General features: G+C 42.1%; 2 protein-coding genes across 2 annotated transcripts in view; one reads left to right on the top strand and one right to left on the bottom strand.

Moving 5' to 3' along the window:
* Positions 1-21,093, top strand: part of mcph1 (microcephalin 1) — a 165,611-nt gene that overhangs the window by 53,198 nt on the left and 91,320 nt on the right. The window lies entirely within an intron of this gene.
* The window catches only part of angpt2a (angiopoietin 2a), a 60,828-nt gene that overhangs the window by 6,542 nt on the left and 33,193 nt on the right, over positions 1-21,093 (bottom strand). Inside the window, exons 4-7 of the mRNA XM_007894036.2 lie at positions 19,518-19,750; positions 17,510-17,637; positions 14,265-14,366; positions 8,208-8,374 (exon numbers count right to left, since the gene is read on the bottom strand). Coding sequence (XP_007892227.1) covers positions 8,208-8,374; positions 14,265-14,366; positions 17,510-17,637; positions 19,518-19,750 — 630 coding nt within the window. The remainder of the gene's footprint in view (positions 1-8,207; positions 8,375-14,264; positions 14,367-17,509; positions 17,638-19,517; positions 19,751-21,093) is intronic.

Here is a 21,093-nt window from a genome sequence, read left to right as displayed (position 1 = left end):
TTGTAAATCTAAATACTCTTTGAAGTACTGTAACCTTTGCTAATCCGCTGATTATTTTGCTGGTAGACATGACTGAAAGTGCACTGAAAAACAGTTCTCGCGTGAGATTTTGCATGGATTCACGTTTTAGTGCCACTTGAGAAAGCAGCCTGCAGAAGGCGGTTTTGAATTGATGCACGTCAGTGTACTGTAATGACAATTCTAGATCTGTGTCCTCCTTCCGCAAATTATTTTCATTAAAGGTGGATGAAATGTTTTGGTACAAAGTATCTAGACAGAAAGATGGATAACAACTGATCAAACATGAATTCAGCATTCAAAACCTATTTTAAGTTACTGTTTCGGCATTGTGATAAAAAGTAATAAATTGTTCAGTCAATTCACGACTGTTTGTGGGACGTTGCTGTGCGCAATTGGCTGCCGCATTTCTACACAATCAATTCACTTTACAGTATTTCCTGTGAAGCGTTTTGAGATGTCTTGAAGTCGTGATAAGGTGCTATATGCAAGGATTATTATTTTAAAGTTAGGCACTTTGTTTAATTATAGGTGATCCATTTTTAACTGTGCTCAACCAATGTCATAAAGCAATTCTTAGGGGGAAAAACATTGTTTCGAGGAAGTATTATTATGTATTGTGGTTACTTTGTAAGATTAAAAACATTTTTACAGTTATTCTCTCAAAATTGTCACCGTCTCCTGACCATTATGACCTACTTTGCAGAAGATCCAGTTTAACATTACAGGAATTGTGGTGGATTATAAAATTCCTTGCAAAAAGACTGTGGTGCTTGAAGATACATAAATGTTTCCAGATGCAAAAATATTTAGCTTGGATGTGAGACAACGTTACACCACTTTCCAATGGTGCTTGAATTTCCTTGGGTTAGAAATGTAACTGTTATTAATGTATTAGTCAATGTACCCTGAAGACTCTTAGTGTTCAAATGTTATATTTTTTTTACACGGGGAGGGATAAGGGAGCTGTATGTTTTTTGCTTTATTCTATGTGAAATGAGAGTTCCTCTGCTTATTTACAAAAGAAGGAAATCGCTACTGCTATTTCATTGATCTGAAGAGCTAAATGGGAGGTAATAATAATAATCCTTGCATTTGATAAAGCCTCTTTCACATCGGAAAGGCATCTTAATGCACTTTGCAGGATTCACTGTAAAGTGTAGTTTTTAATAGTATTATGTAAGTACTGTATATTTTCTATCGGCAAACGTAGAATGAAGATGGAGCAAACTACTTGTAATGGCAATCATGCAAAAATACATATTCAATAAGCATTTTTCAATTGTTAATACTTCAAGGCAATATTTTCAGAATATTTTTTTTTCCCCGAATGGCAAACTTTGCTCTGCAACTGTCCCATCTTAGTGAATTACAAACATATTTTATTTGAGCGAAACTTTCCTCTTTGATATCTATTTATTTTCCTTTTTCTGCTTCCCACTGACTCTCAAGCTTCCTCTACGAAGCGTGGGACAGACTTCTCCAGAACCACAATCACTCCTGCTGTTATCAACCAACGAGACGTGTTGAACTGTACAGGGATTTGCACTCTTTATGTATTTTGTACGGTGAAGCATGTCTATTAAAAAATGAATATTTATCACGTTGTGCTCTCTCTCAGGCTAACGGGCTGCCAGGTTAGCTATAAGAGACACAATAGGGTAATTTAGAATCATAGAATTATACAGCACAGAAGGAGGCCCTTCTGTGCCGGCTCTTTGAAAAGAGCTCCCCAAATCAATCCCACTCCCCAGCTCTCTCCCCATAGTCCTGCAAATTTGTCCTTCCCAAATAATTATCTAGTCTCTTAAAAGTTGTTATCGAATCTGCTATCAAAAATGTCTCCTCATCTCCCCTCTGCTTCTTTTGACAACTATCTTAAATAACTTAATTCTGAATTAACATGTAAATAGCAGTGCTATTATTTAACCCATTTGGATTAAAACAAAAAAAGGTGAAAATTTAAAACCCATCTTTTTGTATTCCAAACAGGATAGATTTTTTTTAAGCAACAAAAGCAGTCTTTGGTTTTTTAAAACTAAAACACATTGGGGTAAGTTTTGCAGAGTTTCAACACTTCAAGTTCACCCACAAAACACAGTCACTCCACATCACAGTTTGGCCTATGAAGTGCTTTGGGATGTACTCGTAAGGCGAAGCAAGTTGAGACATGCTCCCAATGCTTTATGAAATGCAAGGATTATTATTATGAAAGGTTTCGACAGGCGAGATAGGGAAAAGCTGTTTCCGCTGGTAGGTGTGTCTGTGACTCGTGGTCACAGTCTTAAGATATCTACCAAAAGAAGCAGAGGGGAGGTTAGAAGAAATGTTTTCACTCAGTGAGTTGTTCGAATTTGGAATGATCTGCCTGAAAGGGTAGTGAAGTCCGATTCGATAACAGCGTTTAAGAGAGAACTGGATAGGTATCTGGGGAAGACGGGTTTGCGGGGTTATGGGGAGAAAGCTGGTGATTGGGGTTAGTGAAAGTGACTTGCTCTGTCAAAGAGCCGGCACAGACTCGATGGGCCGAATGGCCTCCTTCTGTGCCATAACATTCTATGAATCTATGATTATGGTCAGTGTTGGTTTTGAAATGGAATTTACGATGTTTGGTGTTAAAATACCAGGTGGCCACTGGGTGGCAGTGCAAACCCCCCTCCCCAACACACACACTCAACTGGGTTCTCCTGACTGAAGTTACCGTATTATCTCATCAAGTTAATCTCAGGCGAGTTGATTTTAATTGCAAATTTGCACAGTGTGGAGCAATGATCGTCTTATTTTCCCCCTTTAAATAATTGTTTTCCATTGGCATGATCTGTCGAGCAGAGGTGAAATCTGTGGTCTCCCTGGCCCATAATTTAGTTATTACCGTTTGAGTCCAAGACATGAGGTATTTTTAGTTTTAAAACACCACAGACTTGATTGAGTCTCTTCAGGATTAGATTGAGTGTTTGCTGTGACCTGACAATCTCAATTTTTGAATCAATTAAGCCTACAAAATATAGTCACTACACTGTACAGTAAAGCCTGTAAAGTGTTTTGAGATTCCCTTCGGACATGAAAAGCGCTATATCAAATGCAAGGAGTATTATTATTTTCTTATTAAATATTTAAATTCCTTTCATTTAGAAGTACATGTTTTGTTTTGAAAAGCCACTATGACATCCGCTGAAAAGTGTTTAAAGCTGCTTTTACATTTTCTAGCCTCATATTCTCAAGAAGGAAGGTGTTAATTTACTTGAGCGCTGATGGATTGCTGCATCAATCCTGTACAGTTGCAGGCACTGTGATTTTTGGCAGTGCTCTGCTGTACAAAAAAAAATACAAAATTACATTTGTGTAGCGCCTTTCACGTCGGAGGACTTCCCAAGGCGCTGGACAGTCAGGACTTGGACCCGAGCTGGGGGTTGGGATTGTACAAATAGGGGGCAGAACGTCAGGGCTCAGACAGCGACATCTCGTTTGAAACGGTTCAATCTCAAACACAGCAGGTACAAATAGCACTCCCCAAGCCATGTTTGGAGCTCTCAAGCCGTTCGTTTTTAGTGTTATTGCAGAAGCACGCCAAAGCACTGCTGTTGATGGGCTCGCCAGCCTGGCTTGTCAGCAGGACGTGGATGAGCAGACAATTCACTGGGAGTTGGGATTCTTTCCACTCCTTTCCTGTTAACCCTGCAAGGCACAGCCCTAATGTGTAAGGAGGTCCAAGATGGACAAGCTGAGGAAAGCTGTTGCTGTTCGATCCAGCGGTGCCCCAACACACAATCTTGAGGTCACCCAAACCTTGGCTCTTGCCTACCTGTGCCTAAACTCTCTAAAATAGGTTATATTCTTCTGGGGAGAGAATGCGCACTCCGTACCAGAAAAATGGAAACCACACATATGTAGAACTTGTAGTAGTTTGGTTTGGAGACTCTTGAGCATGGTGGTGTGTTCCACATCTGTTAGAAACCCAGCTGACAAAAAATTATTAAACAACCACTCAATCAACTGGCTCTGATGAAAGATGAAAAAACAAATGGCCAAGTCTGGCGTGCTGCACTTGCTCACTTGCTCACAGTACATCAACATTGGGTGAGAAAGTTTGTGGAGAGGTTGGGGAGGTTTCCACTCAGAGCTTCGAGACGTCTAGAAGACGTGAAAAGCGCTATATCAAATGCAAGGATTTGTTTTATTATAACGAGGAACGGGAACTAAAGATTGGGCTTCCTACTCCATATTGCCATCCTGCCAAGAGTTTTCGAGGTTTTTCTCTTGCCAGTATAAACACAGCACTTCATTCGTTCAAAACATTTGTTACTCAATTCCGATTTAACATTCACAATAAAATTCACTGGAGACTTGTTTAGCTGGAAGTGCTGGTGTTAATAATGGCATCAATTACTTTGCAAACCAAATCGTTAGAGATGTACAAGAATGGAACCTCTTGATTCACTCAATATTTGCCATCCAAGATTCTTTTCATAGAATCGTACAGCACAAAAAGAGGCCATTCGGCCCATCGAGTCTGTGCCTGCTCTTTGAAAAGAGCAATGTAATGGCAATCCCACTCCCCAGCCCTTTCCCCATAATCCTGCAAACCCGTCCTCCTCAAATACCCATCCACCATGTTTTTAAAAGTAGTTATTGAATCGGCCTCGACCACCCTTTCAGGCAATGCGTTCCAGATTCGAACAACTCGCTACGTGAAAAAATGTCTTCTCACCTCCCCTCTGCTTCTTTTAGAGACTATTTTAAATCTGTGACCTCGAGTCACCGGCACACCCACCAGTGGAAACAGTTATTCCCTTTCTAACCTATCAAATCCCTTCATGATTTTGAAGACCTCTATTAGGTCTCCTCGTAACCTTCTCTGCTCCAATGAGAATAATCCCGGCCTCTCTAGCCTTTCCTCATATTCAAGGTCCCTCATTCCTGGCACCATCCTCGTAAATCTCCTCTGCACCCTTTCCAATGCCTTAACATCCTTCCTATAGTGTGGCGCCCAAAACTGGGTGCAGCATTCTAACTGAGGCCTAACCAATGTTTTATATAGGTTAATCATAACCTCCTGACTCTTGTACTCTATGCTCCTACTTATAAAGCCTGGTATCCCATATGCCCTTTTTACAGCTTTATCTACCTGTCCTGCCACCTTCAAGGATTCATTTACCTGCACCTCCAGGTCTCTCTGTTCTTTTACCCCCTTTAAGATTGTATTACCAGCCTATATTGCCTCCCCTCATTCTTTCTTCCAAAATGCAATACCTCACATTTTTCCACATTGAAACTCATCTGCCATGTGTCTTCCCATTTTACCATTCTGTCTTTGTCTTCCTGCAGTTGGCTGCTATCCTTCTCACTATTTACCACCCTACCGTGGAGTCCTGTAGCTCAGTGGTTAGAGCACTCGCTTTGGAAGCGAGAGACCCGAGTTCAATTCCAGTCAGGGCGAAACCTTGGGCAAGTTTCCTTACTCCACACGCCTAATAATAATCCCTCCAAAACCAAAAAACAATAATAAATTGGTCATTTTCAATCTACGACTGTTTGTGGGACACAAATATACAGTCAATTCACTTTACAGTGTGTTCTGTGAAGCGCTTTGGGACGTCCTCCCGACGTGAAAAGCGCTATATCAAATTCAAGGATTATTATTATTATTACCTAATTAATTTGCATTTAAATTACATCTTGTGTTAGAGCAACAAAAACAAGTTTGTCCGCAAACTTGGAAATGGTACTTGCTATACCCAAGTCCAGATCATTTATGTTTATTCTGTTCCGGATTATAGTCTCCAGGAGTTTCCCCACTACTGACATTAGGCTGACTGGCCTGTAGTTCCCAGGTTTGTTCTTCTGCCCCTTTTTGTAGGGGAGTAACATTAGCCACTCTCCAGCCCTCTGGCACCTTCAGAGTTCTGATTGATTGATCACTGACACTTGTTTCTATTGTTACTGACTCCCCACGTGAAGGGATCTATATAAATGCAAGTCGCAGTAGTTGTTATTGACTGTGAATGATAAACCGTCTGAATAACAGAACTCTGAAAGAACCAGGTTTGTGAAAACAAATCACTCGTTTTTGTTGCTCTAACACAAGATGTAATTTAAATGCAAAATACAGATTTATTGGCAGTGCTTCTAATTACAAAGCCAGGAGACCTTGATTTCATGGAATGTTCCATTTAGTTCACATCTGTTTGAATTACTGTTATGGTTTCAATAAAACTTCAGGCCTTTCGTAGCGTTATTAGCTCAGTTACATTTACAAGATGAGCCATAAACCCACCGTTTTACAAAATGAAAATGAATTCCAATGAAAAGCAAGTAGTTTGGCTAAATATTTGTATGAAATATGGTTCACACTCAAAGTATGGAATAAACAAAATAGCTTTGTGTTCTTAAAATTGGAAATATGAAGAAGTGTAAATTGTTTGGGATGCAAACATAAGAGCTGTAAATCAATGTTTTGAACGTGCTTAAGTGAAAATGGTTATCTTATTTTTTCAAAAGCAGATTTTCATGAAGGTTCAGTGATGTGATTCAGTCGGACCTCATAACATGGTCTGAGTCCATGAAATCAGACCTCAGTTATTATAACTGACTGAATAATAAAAATTGGCTCTTCTGGGTTATCAGATCACCACTGGTGTCGCTTCCCATGTGCATGCAGGATGCAGGAAGCCAGCAAGTGCTCCCATTGTTTGCTGGGACAGCCCAAAATGCCAGGAAGCCTAATGTGCCTGGTACAATGCACAGGAAGCCAGCCAGGCCAGGTTGGCAGCGTAATGTACTTTCAGTGTTCTGTACCACGTATACCCCGGCTTTAAATGTACCCATGCCACACGTGGGGTCAGACTAAAGCTCCACTTAGAACAATTGGTACAATTACTCTTATGTTAATCATTGCATGTCCAAGATGTCTCTCTTGCCCATTTCCCTTAATCACTTTTTATTAAATCAAAAAATTCCACTGTTCAACATTACAAGTTGGAGTATCACAATGTTTCCAGTATTTGTACTGCAAGTAATATGAGTCGATTTTTCCCTATTCTATTTCAGGCACAGGACCTAACATAGCACAGCATATCGTGCCCCAGTTTCTTTTTATCTGAAAGGGTATAAACTTATCCAAAATACATATCTTGCAGTCCAAGTTTACATTCCGCATTACTCCAGCATCTGTTTCGTTACACTCATTTTTGCAGCTTTGAAATAGATCTTCTTCACCATGCTTCAACTATATTGAAATGTGTTTATAGTTTTGCAGTTGACTCGTCAAAATTGAACTGTTATTCACCATTCCACTTATATTCACAATATTAACAAAGTGAAGAAAATGCATATTTCAAAGGCGGAAAGAGAAATATGGAGCATAACAAGGAGTAATAATGGAAAGCGTTTGAAGTCTAACAAATACACAAAGCATCATCAATAACATCTGGGGACTGGAATGTAGCAGTTCCTATTTGTACCAACAAGGCTGCACAAACAGCCATGAGGTGCACAGCCAAGTAATCTTGGGAATTATTGGCCAGGACACCAGGAGAAACTGCTCTTTTTTTTCCAATCTTGGTCATATAAGAATAATAAGAAGAATCCTTGCATTTGATATGGAGTCTTGTTAGACATCTCAAAGTTTTCAGTATGAAGAGTAGTAACCGTGCATTTGTAATTGAATATGGCAGCCAATTTGTAGGGACACTGGGAGAAACTCCCTCTCTTTTCAAATAGTGCCATGGAAACGTTAATATCCACCTGAACAGGCAGACAGGACCTCAGTTTAAAGTCTCATTTGAAGGACTGCACATCCAACAATGCACTGCACCCAGAGCACTGCATCTGAGTGTCAGCCTAGACTGAGTTCAAAGTCCCGACGTGGAGCTTGAACACTTAGCCTCCTGATTCAGAGGAAAGATGTTACCAACTGAGCCAGGCTGACACCAAGTGCACACTGTGTGGAGGCCCATCTGTTCTTTATTTGAGCTCTTTCAGCTTATAACGTTAGAGTGAAAAACCCAACATTTGATGTGATCATCAGAATTTCAACACACTATATTCCAGACAATGACTGGCCACCAGACAGTAAGCCTCTGTGTGATTATGCAACACTTACAGTCAATGTAACTCTACATCAATCCTAAAGAAAAATCTCATGCATTTGAATTACCATTAAACTGAGAAACTATTGTTGAAATGCCTACCTGTATTTTCGTGCTTCACTGGCCAAATAGAATTGGTCATAGAGTGAAAAGGCCTCGTTTCCCTCCCAGTCTCTCAGTTGGATGCGGAGGGCATAGTTCTTTTGACTGGTTAACTTGTAGACAAATTCATTTCCCAACCAATGTTCTCCAGCAGGATCACCAAATCCCTGTGAATAAATGTTTTTTTCCTTACAAAATGTGTTTTTTTTAAGTGTTGTGATACATTAACATTAAGTAGCTAATTTTTATTGGATCTGAGCAAAACTGAAAGAAATTGAATCTTTATGGTGACAGCATCACAACTTTCAAAGTGCTTTGCAATATTTGTAGTCGATGTAGTGATTCTTTTTTTTGTCGGCAAAACCATTCTCTTCAATCCAGAAATGGATGGATCGAGAAAATTGTGAAATTTCACGTAGGGGATAGATAATAAGTCCACAGAAAGAATAATAAATAATTTACACCTTTCATATAAAAAAAACAAACATCCAAACGCTTTACTAATGTAATAGATTCTCTTCGATCGTGCCTTTGGTCTCCCTCCCACCTCTCTGCCTTCCCCGACACCACCCCTCCCCCATACTTGGGCCCCGACAGCTGACTGTTCAGCGCTTTGGGACGTCCTCCTGACATGAAAGGCGCTCTATAAATGTAATTTTGTTGTAGATTACAGCAACAACAGTTTACATTTATATAACACTTTTCACTTCACAAGGAGGTGTCTCAACGTGCTTCACAGAGTTGACCTGGAAACTGAGTTAGAAGGTGGGAGTTTGGGTGGAAGTTGGCCGAAAGCACAGTCGATTGTGGGTCTTAAGACGGCAAGGAGGGCAGGGGCAGGGTAGAGAGATTCTGGCATGGAGCTCCAGATAGTGGAGGCAGAATAGCTGAAAGCTCATTCACTGATCAGTGGAGTGATTTGGTCTTGAAGCAAGATTAGAAATGAAAGTAAATGTTGTTATGTACGTAATTAGATGTGCAAATTATACTGTGACCAAGGTTAAATGTAGCATTAGATTTATATTGCAGCAATTAACACAGCATGTTTATATTGCAAAGGGTAGTGACTAAATTATACGTCGGATTAACAGAAAAAAATGCATGATTTCAACAATCTCATGCCTGGGATTGTTAAAAGTTATTTGAGCAATTTGAACTACAGGATACAAAATCAACCAATTTAGGTTAATTTTGCAAATAGCAAATGTTTCCCTAAACCTGGAAACAAGAGACGTTTTACAGCACAGGATTTGTTTGTTTCACAGCATTCTGAAGGGACATTGCAAATTCTCTTGTAGCTACTCATTTGTAGTCATTAAATCTTATGAATGGGCTTTACTGTTCAACATTGTCTGATTTAGTTTCCTATCCCTACTGCTTTAATCTCATTCATTTTAAATACAGTTTTACTTTCTGAAATGGTTGAGGGTGAATTGTTGACGGTTTTAAACTGAGAAGCATCATGTCCAAAGGCTCAATCCACTTTTCTTTGCCATATTTTAGTCACATTCATTTTGCTGTAAGCTGCTGGCATGGATTAGTTGGGCTGAATGGCCTCTTTCCATGCTGCATCATTCTATGCAATTCCATCACATGAGGGAGAGGGGAATAGAAGAATATGGGAGGGAGTAAGGAATGATTGGATAGATCATGACACTACTGGCACGCAATAGTTGGGCCGAATGGCCTGTTTCCATCCTGTCACTCTAGAAATGTATGTAGCTGAATTTCATTTAATTCAGAGAGTGGGCCATCTGCTAGTAGTTATCAAACGTTCCTTACATAACACAGGGAGTACTTGGAAACTATCACAAAGGTTATTGCAATGCCTACAATTTCAAGGAGGTGAATATGATGTTGGTGAAATATGTGATGAGTTGTATGAACAGCTTGGTATTCATTGAACTTCTTAGAAATTGTCCAGATGATCCACAATGATCTTTTTCTGTCCTGTAAACTCTGATGCTTTTCTGCGTAAGATGACAAATGGGTGATACACACAGCTACACTCATAAAGCTTATTTGCTTTTGTTTTTAATTTAGACCCAAGATGTTTTATATTATTTGGCTGGGTTTGGCAACCGGTCAGTTTTCAAGAAAACAATATGTAAAACATGGTAGAGCAGTTATAAAATAAATACTTAGAGTAAACAAATGAGAATTTGTAGAGAATGCGATAAACTTCCTGCCCATGCAGTCTGTTTGATTCATTGCTAGTCATTATTAGAATTGAATCTGAAATATGGTTAAGCTGTCTGCTTTGATCACTACAGGATTTAACTGGATTTCATTTTGCCTTCCTCCCCCCAAAAAAGGAGGTAATAATAATAATATTATTATTAAAAGAGGAGGTATACTTAAACCATTTGCTATTCTGCATGCATTCTTATTTCCTATTGTTGTTTTGTTGATAAAACATGAAATGCATTGAGTAGTTTGAATCCAGACTGCACTAGGTGTGAGCCGATACTTTGATTCAACAATTCTGGTCAAAATGATGAAGTGTGCAAATTGTCACAGTCGGGAAGAGGAAAGTGTTGCCAAGAAAATAACTATTAGACAGTGGTAATGTTTCCATCGTTCCCATGCTTGTCAAAGACTCCAATTAAAATCACTGGAGTTGGACTGTGACACACACGGATTGCAGCAAATATCTGACAAGATCACAAGAGTTATGAAGGGCAACTTCAGGACAAACACTAGAAAATCCTCTTTGCACAGAAGGTTATTAACAGCTGGGATTAATTACCAGGAGAGCGGTTGAGGCCAGCACTCTGGGCCCTTAAAGCCCGGTTAGGTAGGTATTCAGGAAGGATGGAACTAAATGGGCCAAAGGACCTTCTTCATCCATTACACTCTTGAGAGGGGAGAGAGACCTAAAATAGCAGGTCAGAATGAATGTGAGGATGAGCTACATACATATCTCCTGACATGTAGCTGAAAGTTCAAAGAAGATAGATAATGGAAATATTTGTAGATGCAGTATATACACATTCAGCATACATTTTCAGTTTAAATTGGTTTCGATCGATCATGATGTATGAGTATTTTCCTTCTGATTTGAGACCTTTTAAAATTTGTATTTCTTGTTCTGATGAAAACTAAATGTGTTTAATCCTGGGGAATAGAATGCTTACTTTTAAACAGTCCCAGATGCAGAGTAAAGCTTCCTCTAATCTCTTCCAACAATGTGTCTTATTCCCAACCTCACAAAGTAACCTTGTGTGAATATTTCTATTCTACTTAAAGTTTCACTAAGTGACGATGACAGTTTAGCAGTTGTTCTGTGCTTTAAATCCATCTTCACTTGAGACCGAGTTAAAAATGCCTCAACTTACTTAACTTAAGAATGTTTCTGAATATATTTCATTCCATCAATCTAAACTGGATTCAGACCCCAGCTATCAATTAAAAGAACATTGCAACTATCTATCCCATATTCTTTTTATTAATAGTAATAACCCTTACATTTGGTTTAGGGCCTTTAAGGCTGGGAGGACATCTCAAAGCACTTCACACAATATAGTGAAAAGGCATTTGCATCCTATTAATCTACCGCTCCACTCTAGCCTCGGCCAAATCGTCCTTCTACTCCAGGATAATCCTGGAGGCGAAGGACAACCCCAGGCTACTGTTCTCTACCACATCCCAACTCCTCCATCCCGCCCGCCACCCCGCGCAGGTCATCTCCTCCAACCTTCACTGCGAGGAGATGCTGGATTTCCTTGAATCCAAGATCAAGGGAATCCGCTCCGCGGTCACTTCCCCTCCAACATCCACCCACCACCCACCCCTTCCCTCCCACACTCCGACTCCTACCCATCCTCCCCTACACACCTTCGTACCCGTTTCCCCATCCTCTGTCACCAAACTCATCCTCTCCCTGAAACCTACCACCTGCTCCCTTGACCCCATCCCCACTCCACTCCTTATCTCCCAGCTCCACCTCCTTGCCCCACATATCACAGACATCATCAACCTGTCCCTCTCCTCTGGCTCTATTCCCATTCCCTTAAAAACTGCCACCATCACTCCCACCTTAAAAAAACCCTCCCTTGATGCGTCGCAGCTATCAAGCTACCGGCCCATCTCCAACCTCCCCTTCCTATCCAAGGTCCTGGAACAAGTTGTCGCCTCCCAACTGCGCTCTTTCCTCTCCAACCATTCACTATTCGAACCCCTTCAATCGGGTTTCCGTGCTGCCCATAGCACAGAAACTGCCCTGGTCAAGGTCACCAATGACATCCTGACCATCTGTGACCAGGGCTCCCTCTGCCTCCTCGTCCTCCTCGACCTATCGGCAGCATTCGATACGGTCGACCATGCTATCCTCCTCCACCGCTTGTCCTCCCACCTAAACCTTCAAGGCCCTGTCCTTGAGTGGTTTAGGTCGTACCTCTCCCACCGTCTTCACTTTGTCTCCTCAAATGGTTTTTCCTCCGGCCCCCGCACTGTCTCGTGCGGTGTCCCTCAAGGCTCTGTCCTCGGTCCCCTCCTCTTCACCCTCTATATGCTCCCCCTTGGTGACATCATCCGCAGACATGGGGTTAACTTCCACATGTATGCGGATGACACCCAACTCTACCTTTCCTCCTCTACCCTCAACTCCACGACCACCGATGTCCTGACAGCTGCCTGTCCGACATCGAGTCCTGGACGAGAGACAACTTTCTTCAGCTCAACGTGCGCAAAACTGAGGCCCTCCTGATTGGCTCACGTCAGCGCCTCCGCACCTCAGGCGCTGACACCATCAGCATCCAAGGCTGCACTCTCCACCTCTCAAAGCCAGTCAGGAACCTCGGGGTTCTGTTCGACCCTGAGCTGTCCTTTCTCCCCCATATCCGCGCCACAACTGGCACCGCCTTCCATCACCTCCGGAATGTCGCCAGACTACGGCACTACCTCACCCCTCACGCTGCTGAAACTCTGGTCCACGCCTTTATCACCTCAAGGCTGGACTATGGGAACTCTCTCCTCGCCGGCCTTCCCGCCACCTCCCTCCACAAGCTGCAGGTCATTCAGAACTCTGCAGCTCGTGTACTGTCCCGCACCAGGCTTCGGGACCACATCACTCCCACCCTCGCTCGCCTCCACTGGCTCCCCATCCCCCAGAGGATCGAATTCAAGATCCTCATCCTCACCTACAAGGCCATTCACGGCCTTGCTCCCTCCTACCTCTCCGACCTACTATCCCCCTACCTACCTGCCCGTACCCTCCGTTCCTCTGGCTCCGGTCTGCTCCACATCCCCCGCCCCAACCGCCCTACCATCGGTGGCCGGGCCTTCAGCCTCTCAGCCCCTAGGCTCTGGAACTCTATCCCCCAGTGCCTTCGCCTTGCCTCCTCCCTTTCCTCCTTCAAGGCCGGTCTCAAGACCTTTCTCTTTGACCGTGCCTTCAGCTCCCCTCTCGACTCTCTACCCCCTCCTCGCTCCCTCCCTTCCCTCCCCTCACCCTGACCATTTCCCCCCTCCTCGCTCCCTCCCTTCCCTCCCCTCACCCTGACCATTTCCCCCCAATGCTCGGGTCCTGACCCAACTGTACAGCGCCTTGGGACGTCCTCCCGACGTGAAAGGCGCTCAATAAATGGAATCTTGTTGTTGTTGTTGTTGTAGCATTTAACAGCATACTTGGCTGCAGTGTCAAATCAGTTGAGTTAAGATCCCCAAGCATCATAACTCAAGCTTTATCATTCTCTGGGTTGGCTAGAGTATTGCATGCAGTTTGGCACCGTTACGTAAGGATGCTACCAAGACCCTAGATACAGTGCAGATGAGAGCAACAAGGAGAATCCAGTGTTAGAGGAATGAGCTATCAGCAATTATTAGACAAGCGAAGGCTCTTCAGTTTTGAAAGAGCGGAACTTATAGAGATATATAAAATTTTAAATGGGATTGAAAAAGTGCACAGAACAATAGTTTGGGATACACTGTACAGAGCAATATTTCAATTTTAATATCTGACGTACTATTTTTCCCTTTGGAACAATAGTGCGTTTGATTTCAATCCAAGTGCAATGAGCCATTCAATCCTATAAGATTATTGTTAAATACACTCACCATTCTGTATTCTTTCCAAGTGCGGTGAAAATCCATATTTCCATCTTCCCGACGTTGTAGCACAGTCCACCCTCCTCCACTAGATTCCATATTGCAAAATGCCTGTAATTGTAAACATAATAATTCTTGCTTTTCACAACTGATATAAGGCATGTCAGGAGAAAGTCTCAAAGTGCTTCACAGGATTTAGTGTAGTGTACTTTGTAGGCAAACTTGGCAGCCAATTTGTGCAGTGCATTGTCCCACAATAACAACACCAACTTGAATTTATATAGCGCAACCTCACGCAGTGTATGAAGTGAACGACCGATTTGATTTGGGGGGGATTATTGGCCAGGACACTGGGTTAAACTCATTTCTCCTTTTGAAAAGTGCTACAGAATCTTTAACATCTCCCTAAAGAGGCCCAAATGGAACCTTGGTTTAACATCTCATCCCAAGGACACGGCTCCAACAACACAGCATTCAGAGTGACCAGCGTGAGTAAACATTAGTTCCATTTTATCTTCTAAACATGGCCTGCCAACATAGCAAGCTTAAATAGGTTCAATATTCTTAACAGTTCTCCCTTCCAGACAGACTTTAGAGAGAGTTCTTCTAAATTACTTTATCCAAGTTGTTCTAGTGAAATATACAGTCTCAATCACTTCATTTTATTTTAGTCAAGACTATTCAGTATATCTGTGTCCCAGAGGAATATCTGTACTATTATGTACTATTAAACCTCAGTGTGTTTGTGTGGTAGACATTCAGGAGAACACCTTGCTGTTTATTTTAGTTGTCAAAGGCATTGCAGATGTTCTGGCAATTGTTTCTGTGTTTGAAACAGGACAGTGCCAATGTTGTCCTTGGAAGAAAAAAGCATTTATGTTTTGTGTTCTGGCACCTTCTCATGCAGGCAAACATTCTCATATTGGAATTTACATGATGATTTGATTAGCTAACTTTTTACAATTTTGTTTTTTACAATGGATTCACTCTACAAAGTACTAGTTTATTTTGACAGATCATTTAAGCATTGCTGCGATGCTGTTGTTCAGTATTGAAGGATTGTTTTCATAGAACACTATGTGCTGCAAAATTGAAAAAAAAGCACAGAACTAAAGAACCTCTAAATAAGCAAAAGATAATACTCCCAACCGGCACATCAGTTACCTTATTGGAAAATTGTTCACTATGAATTTGAATTGTTTGAACTACATTGGATGGTGCAACCACAGAGCTATAGTTGGACAGTGCTGGACGGCCAGTTAGTGAGCAACAGAATACATGACGACTGCCAGTTATTGTTTGGCAGTGAATCTCAACGTCCCTTGGGTGGTTGGACGGGGAAGAGAAAACTGACTGGAGCAGTCCAACTGCACAAAAATCTTTTCTTTACCTTCCTGATTCTATGTTGAGTGATCTGGCTTGCTGCCTGCACCTCCCCATCTTTGCAATTCCCTCCAGCCTTATTCTTCTGCCCGTGCACTCTGCTGTTCTAACTCTGATCTAATGTTTGTTGATATATAGAGAAAAGAGGACGCCAGACGTTCACATGAGGGATGGGGGAATCGAACGGTATGGGAGGGAGTAGTAATAATAATAATAATAACCATCATCATCAACCTTGCATTTGTTATAGAGCCTTATCACACCTTAAGTCGTTGAGCCATCTCAAAGAGCTTCATAGAATTTACTGTAAAATGGAATTTGTGGGCAATTCGTGATCTTATCAAAGATGAGTTATTTATGCTCAGAGTCAGATAGTGGTGACAGAATATTACCATGAAGACATATTGACCAAATTATGTACAGAATCTAACTTAGATTCTGTAGATAAATTGGTCAAGAATGTGTGTCAGACATCAAGTCCTGGATGAGAGCCAATTTTCTTCAGTTGAACTTCAACAAGACCGAGGCTCTCCTGATTGGCTTCCGTCAGCGCCTCCACACCTCAGGCACTGACAGCATCACCATCCGTGGTTGCTCACTCCACCTTACTAAGCCAGTCCGAAACCTTGGCATTTTGTTTGACCCTTAACTATCCTTTGTACCCCACATCTGTGCCATGACCCGCTGTGCCTTCCCCCACCTCCACAACATCGCCTGGCTCCGCCACTGTCTCACGCTACAGGCCGCCGAAACCCTCGTACACGCTTTCATTACATCGAGGCTTGACTATGCAAACTCCTTGCTTGTCGGCCTTCCCAACTCCTCCCTCCGTAGGCTGCAGATCATCCAGAACTGCAGCCTGTGTCCTCTCCCTCACCAGGCTCTGTGGCACTATCACCCCCATCCTCGCCCAACTCCACTGGCTTCCATCACACATAGGATACAGTTCAAGATTCTGGTCCTCACCTTCAAAGCCTGCCATGGTCTTGCTCCTTTCTACATCTGTGACCTCCTAACCCCCTAAAATCCTGCTCGCTCCCTCCACTCAGCGGACTCTGGCCTGCTTCACGTCCCCCGCCTTGCTCGCTCCACTATTGGCAGGCAGGCCTTCTGCCACTGTGCCCCCACCCTCTGGAACTCCATCCTGCAGTCCCTCCGCCTTGCCCCCTCCCTTGCCACCTTCAAGACCCATCTCAAGACCCTCCTCTTCGACCATGTTTTCGATCACCCTGCTTCCCCGACCCTACCCTCCCCGATCCCGACCACCAGCTCGGGTCCGAAACTCTGACAGTCCAGCGTCTTGGGACGTTTTCCCAACGTGAAAAGCACTTTACAAATATAATTTTGTTGTTAAAGATCGTGGGCCATCTTCCAGAGTCCATATTATAACTGCTATGCTTATCCCTCTGACAACTAATGCATGTCATTGCAACAAATTCACCTTTACATAGCAGTGTGTTATTACTAGTTAACTAATGCTTGTGACTATTGCAGGTTTAAGAATTTCACAAAACTTTTCATAGTTTGAAATGTAGTAAATCAGAATATATATGTGAGTGTTTCATTTTATTCATTTTATTCACTTCACAATATTCTGAACTCTTGAACTATTGTGCACCATGCGTTAACACGTTTTCATACAGTGTGGTGTTTACTTTGTACCTGGACTCCGAGAACTACATACTTCATTGTTGTTTCTGTGACACAGCTGTGCATAAATTGGCTGCTGCGTTTGCCAACAAAACACACAGTCACTACGCTATACAGTATATCCTGCGAAGTGCTTTGAGATGTCCTCCCGAGATGAAAGGCACAACACCAAATGTAAGAACTATTGTTCTTCATTTTATAATACACATCTGTTACCTTACCTTTATTGGTTGGGTGGTGTTGGGTATAAAGAGCGTGTAGATGCCATTTGTTGTGAGACCTGATTTGAATGCTTCAGCACAATCTTTGAACCGGATTTGTTCTTCTTTCGCTAAAACTAAACTCTTTGCTGTAATGCAAAACAGATAGAAATGTCTGTTAAAAAGGGCAACAACGTAAAGTTTATATGTTGTGGCCATGTAACTTCATTTCTAGGTTGGAGAATAGCTCGGGCTCCTGGATGCCGTTCTGCTTGAAGGGCGTAAACGCAAGCTGCTGTTGTTGAGAATTCTAAGTACAACATGCAATTATACTCTGTTCTCCTGAAGAAAACTGCTGGGAGGGGAGAGGAGAGAGTCGTAATTCCTAAATCGATTCCATTCTTTATTGATCACCAATGACTGGGTTGATCCAAAATTTTAATTCGTAGCTATTTAAACAGCTTTATCTTACTTTCAAAATATTTTTTTTAGGCCAGTACCTGGCAAACAAGTGCAACATCAATGCTCTTCCGATTCCTGCCAATTGAGCAATATTCTGGAAGAGTTCAGCTGGCTCCAAGGAGATATGTTTGGCAGCAAAATGTCAGAATGGAGTCAGCCCTCTGTGGTAGTCTCAGTAGTCCAGTTCCTGATCCAGACGGGTGCACAATACTCTGGCACTGCTGATGACAGACCATCCAGCCTGCCTCATCAGCAGAATTTGAAGAGATAGACTGGGAGCAGGAATTTTTCCCTTTCAGCTCCTTTTAACTCAGCAAACTAAAGCCCTAAAGGGCAGGACGGTCCTAGCTGGACAAGCAACGTGAAGCTTGCCAGAGGATACTCTCAAAGCAAAGCTACATGGATTTAGCTGGTTGAAACTGCAGCAGAACCCATCACACACTCTGAGGTCCCAAAGCCTTGGCTCTTGCCAACCTGTGCCTAATACTCTCTGGAATTTGGTAAGCAGCAGGATGAATCTCTCCAAGGAGAGAGTGCGTGTTTCATTCCAGGCATGGAGAAATTTCCTTGTGCAGGTGACAACAGCAACAAAATTACATTTGTATAGTGCCTTTCATGTCGGGAGAACGTCCCAAGGCGGTGACATTGCATATATGGAACTGGTTTTGATATCCTTAAAATATAGTGATGGGTTTCCACATGTCCAGACACACTGGTTAACCAAAACAAATTCAGCCGGGAGCAGGAAAGGGGAATTAAATATATAGACCGAAAGGACAGTCATAAAGATAATGTTTTAAAAAGGTTTGAAGGGAAGGAGAGAGCTTGCCCTTTAAAACTTCTTTCCTTTTGGAAGGAAGTTCTATAGGGCAAGGACGTAGGGGCTGAAGGGTCATTAGGTGGCATGCAGGCAGGCACAAGCAGAACCATCCCCCAGGTATGACTCAGTAACTTCAGAATAGGAGGAGAGAAAGCTGAAGGAATTTTTAAGTAATGCCAATGATACCTGGCCAATCCTCTGACTTATTTATTAACACAGGCTCGAGAATGTAGGAAATAACTTGGTTTGGGTGAGCTGCAAGTTTCTATTGCAAGATTTGCAATGATTGTCAAGCTACCTGTACTAGTTCAGTGAAGTATCAAGTGCAAGGATTATTATTAAATCGGTGAATTTCTTTCTAAAAATCACAAAATTGGGTGAGAATTAGTTGTGGTGGGTGTGGGGTGGGGGGGTGGGCAGACACAAACCTCTGGTTAATAGCCAGATTGTAGGGCACACTTTAACTACAATTTCTCTCCAGTCCATAAACCCAGACATTAACTCGGGAACCGAGCTTGGAATGCTTACACATTTTACATTCCCCCACCCCCCTCGACCTGACTCTTTCTCTCATTTGCCTACTGTAAAAACTATCAATAAATTCCTGAGAACACTGACGTTTATTTTTAAAATGTGATCATCAGTTTTGCACAGGTCAATATCACTCACAAATCACTCTGGACCTTACAAAAGCACTCTTGGTTGCCGGTAGTTAACTTACAGCTCGAATGAAAGAAAAGCACTCACAGTGGGTAGGAGATACGAGGTTGATCAGATTGTGAACAGTCTCTATCAGATCCAACTGTTGTTTCTGTAGCACAGTGCTATTCAATGTTGCTGTAGCCAGCTGTTTCTCAAGCTCCTCTATGATAGAGTTCTGCCGCGTCACCAACTTCTGGAGCTGCTCTTTTTCCTGTTTAAGTGACTGGAGTTCAACTTCATGCTTGTCTTCGATTTCTGATACTTTCTGTTCCAGTAAACTAGGAAACGGAAAGGAAAGCACATTAATGTGGCTTTTGTGTGCAATTCAGTCATGGCTTTTATGGTCGAAGTGAATGGGAAAGATTTTCACCTCTCAGCAGGGAAGTGAATTGCAGGACAGCACAGTGTGTGTCCTCATTTTGACCACATGGAACTAATTTTTATAAGCTGCCCTGTAGATTAGTGTTTTGAAGTTGCTCCACCAGGGTATGTGTTCAAACGCACTACTTGAGGCAGATCATTATATCTACTGAAACTTTGCAAGGGATTGCAGTTTTTAAAAGCACATAGTGGTGCATTTGCCTTTACTTAAAAAGAAAGTGCTTAACATAAGCCTGAACAAGAGTGAACATAATTACATGTTGCAAAAATTAAATTGCTTGACACCATTAAGATGCCAAACGAGTTATTGGAACTGGCCTTTTTTTTAAAAAAAGGTTAACATAAGTTATTCTGCACAGGATAATGATTCATTCCTTAGCACGCTTAATTGTGTTGATTCATTAAATCTGTAAAGCAGTTGCTGTCGACTGCAGGAGAAATGCTTTGTGAGACATTGCCGTACCCAACTTAGTAAAGCAAAATGGACATAGGGAACAGCATCATGAGTTCACAGTTGCACGACAGTTGTTTGAAGCTTGTTATGTTAAATCAGGCGTCTCCAACCGGTCGATCTAGGTGTTATCTCACCCATGCTCAATAAAATCGAGTGAAAGGAGCGATATTTACCGCAGTTTAAATTGGAAAGTTTATATTTTGATTTCGAGGTGCATGAAATACTTTGTGTATCTGGCTTCATTTCCACCTGAGCAAAATACTACACAGTTCTATCACTCCTTCCTCTTGGTTTTTTGCTCATGCACCGGACCACCACCTAGCAGCGATCGACCGATTGGAAATCCTTTGTTAAGTGATCGGGTGAGGTATGAGACAAAAGGTGAGCACTTACGATAAAAATCTTTATGCAAGCCAAGTTCCTCTTTCTCATGCAAGCGTATATTTAGCTTCTTTTTGAAACACATCCACATTATTTTTAATGTTAACAGCAGCTACAGCTATAATCCCTTGTAGCTGTATTCTCTATACTTCCTTATAGCTGGCATTATTTTTCTCTGTTTATGATGTAGTCTGCCATTGCACAACTTCTAAGAGTGTTCCAACCTCGATGAAATAGCTCAATACAATAGCTTCATCTAGTGCAAGGCAATCCTGAGGGCAAGAAAGTCTGAGAGCCAACATGCAAGCTCAGAGAGGAAGCATTCTTTTAACTCCGGGGGCAGGAAGCGAATTGATTGGAGATAGGGGTAACCCTCAGGGACAACCCTCAGGAATGTACAGGCCA

Source organism: Callorhinchus milii, unplaced genomic scaffold, assembly GCF_018977255.1.
Source record: "Callorhinchus milii isolate IMCB2004 unplaced genomic scaffold, IMCB_Cmil_1.0 Scaffold3, whole genome shotgun sequence".
Taxonomy (NCBI): domain Eukaryota; kingdom Metazoa; phylum Chordata; class Chondrichthyes; order Chimaeriformes; family Callorhinchidae; genus Callorhinchus; species Callorhinchus milii.
Note: the sequence above shows the minus strand (reverse complement) of the source record. Positions and strands in the feature narration are given on the sequence as shown.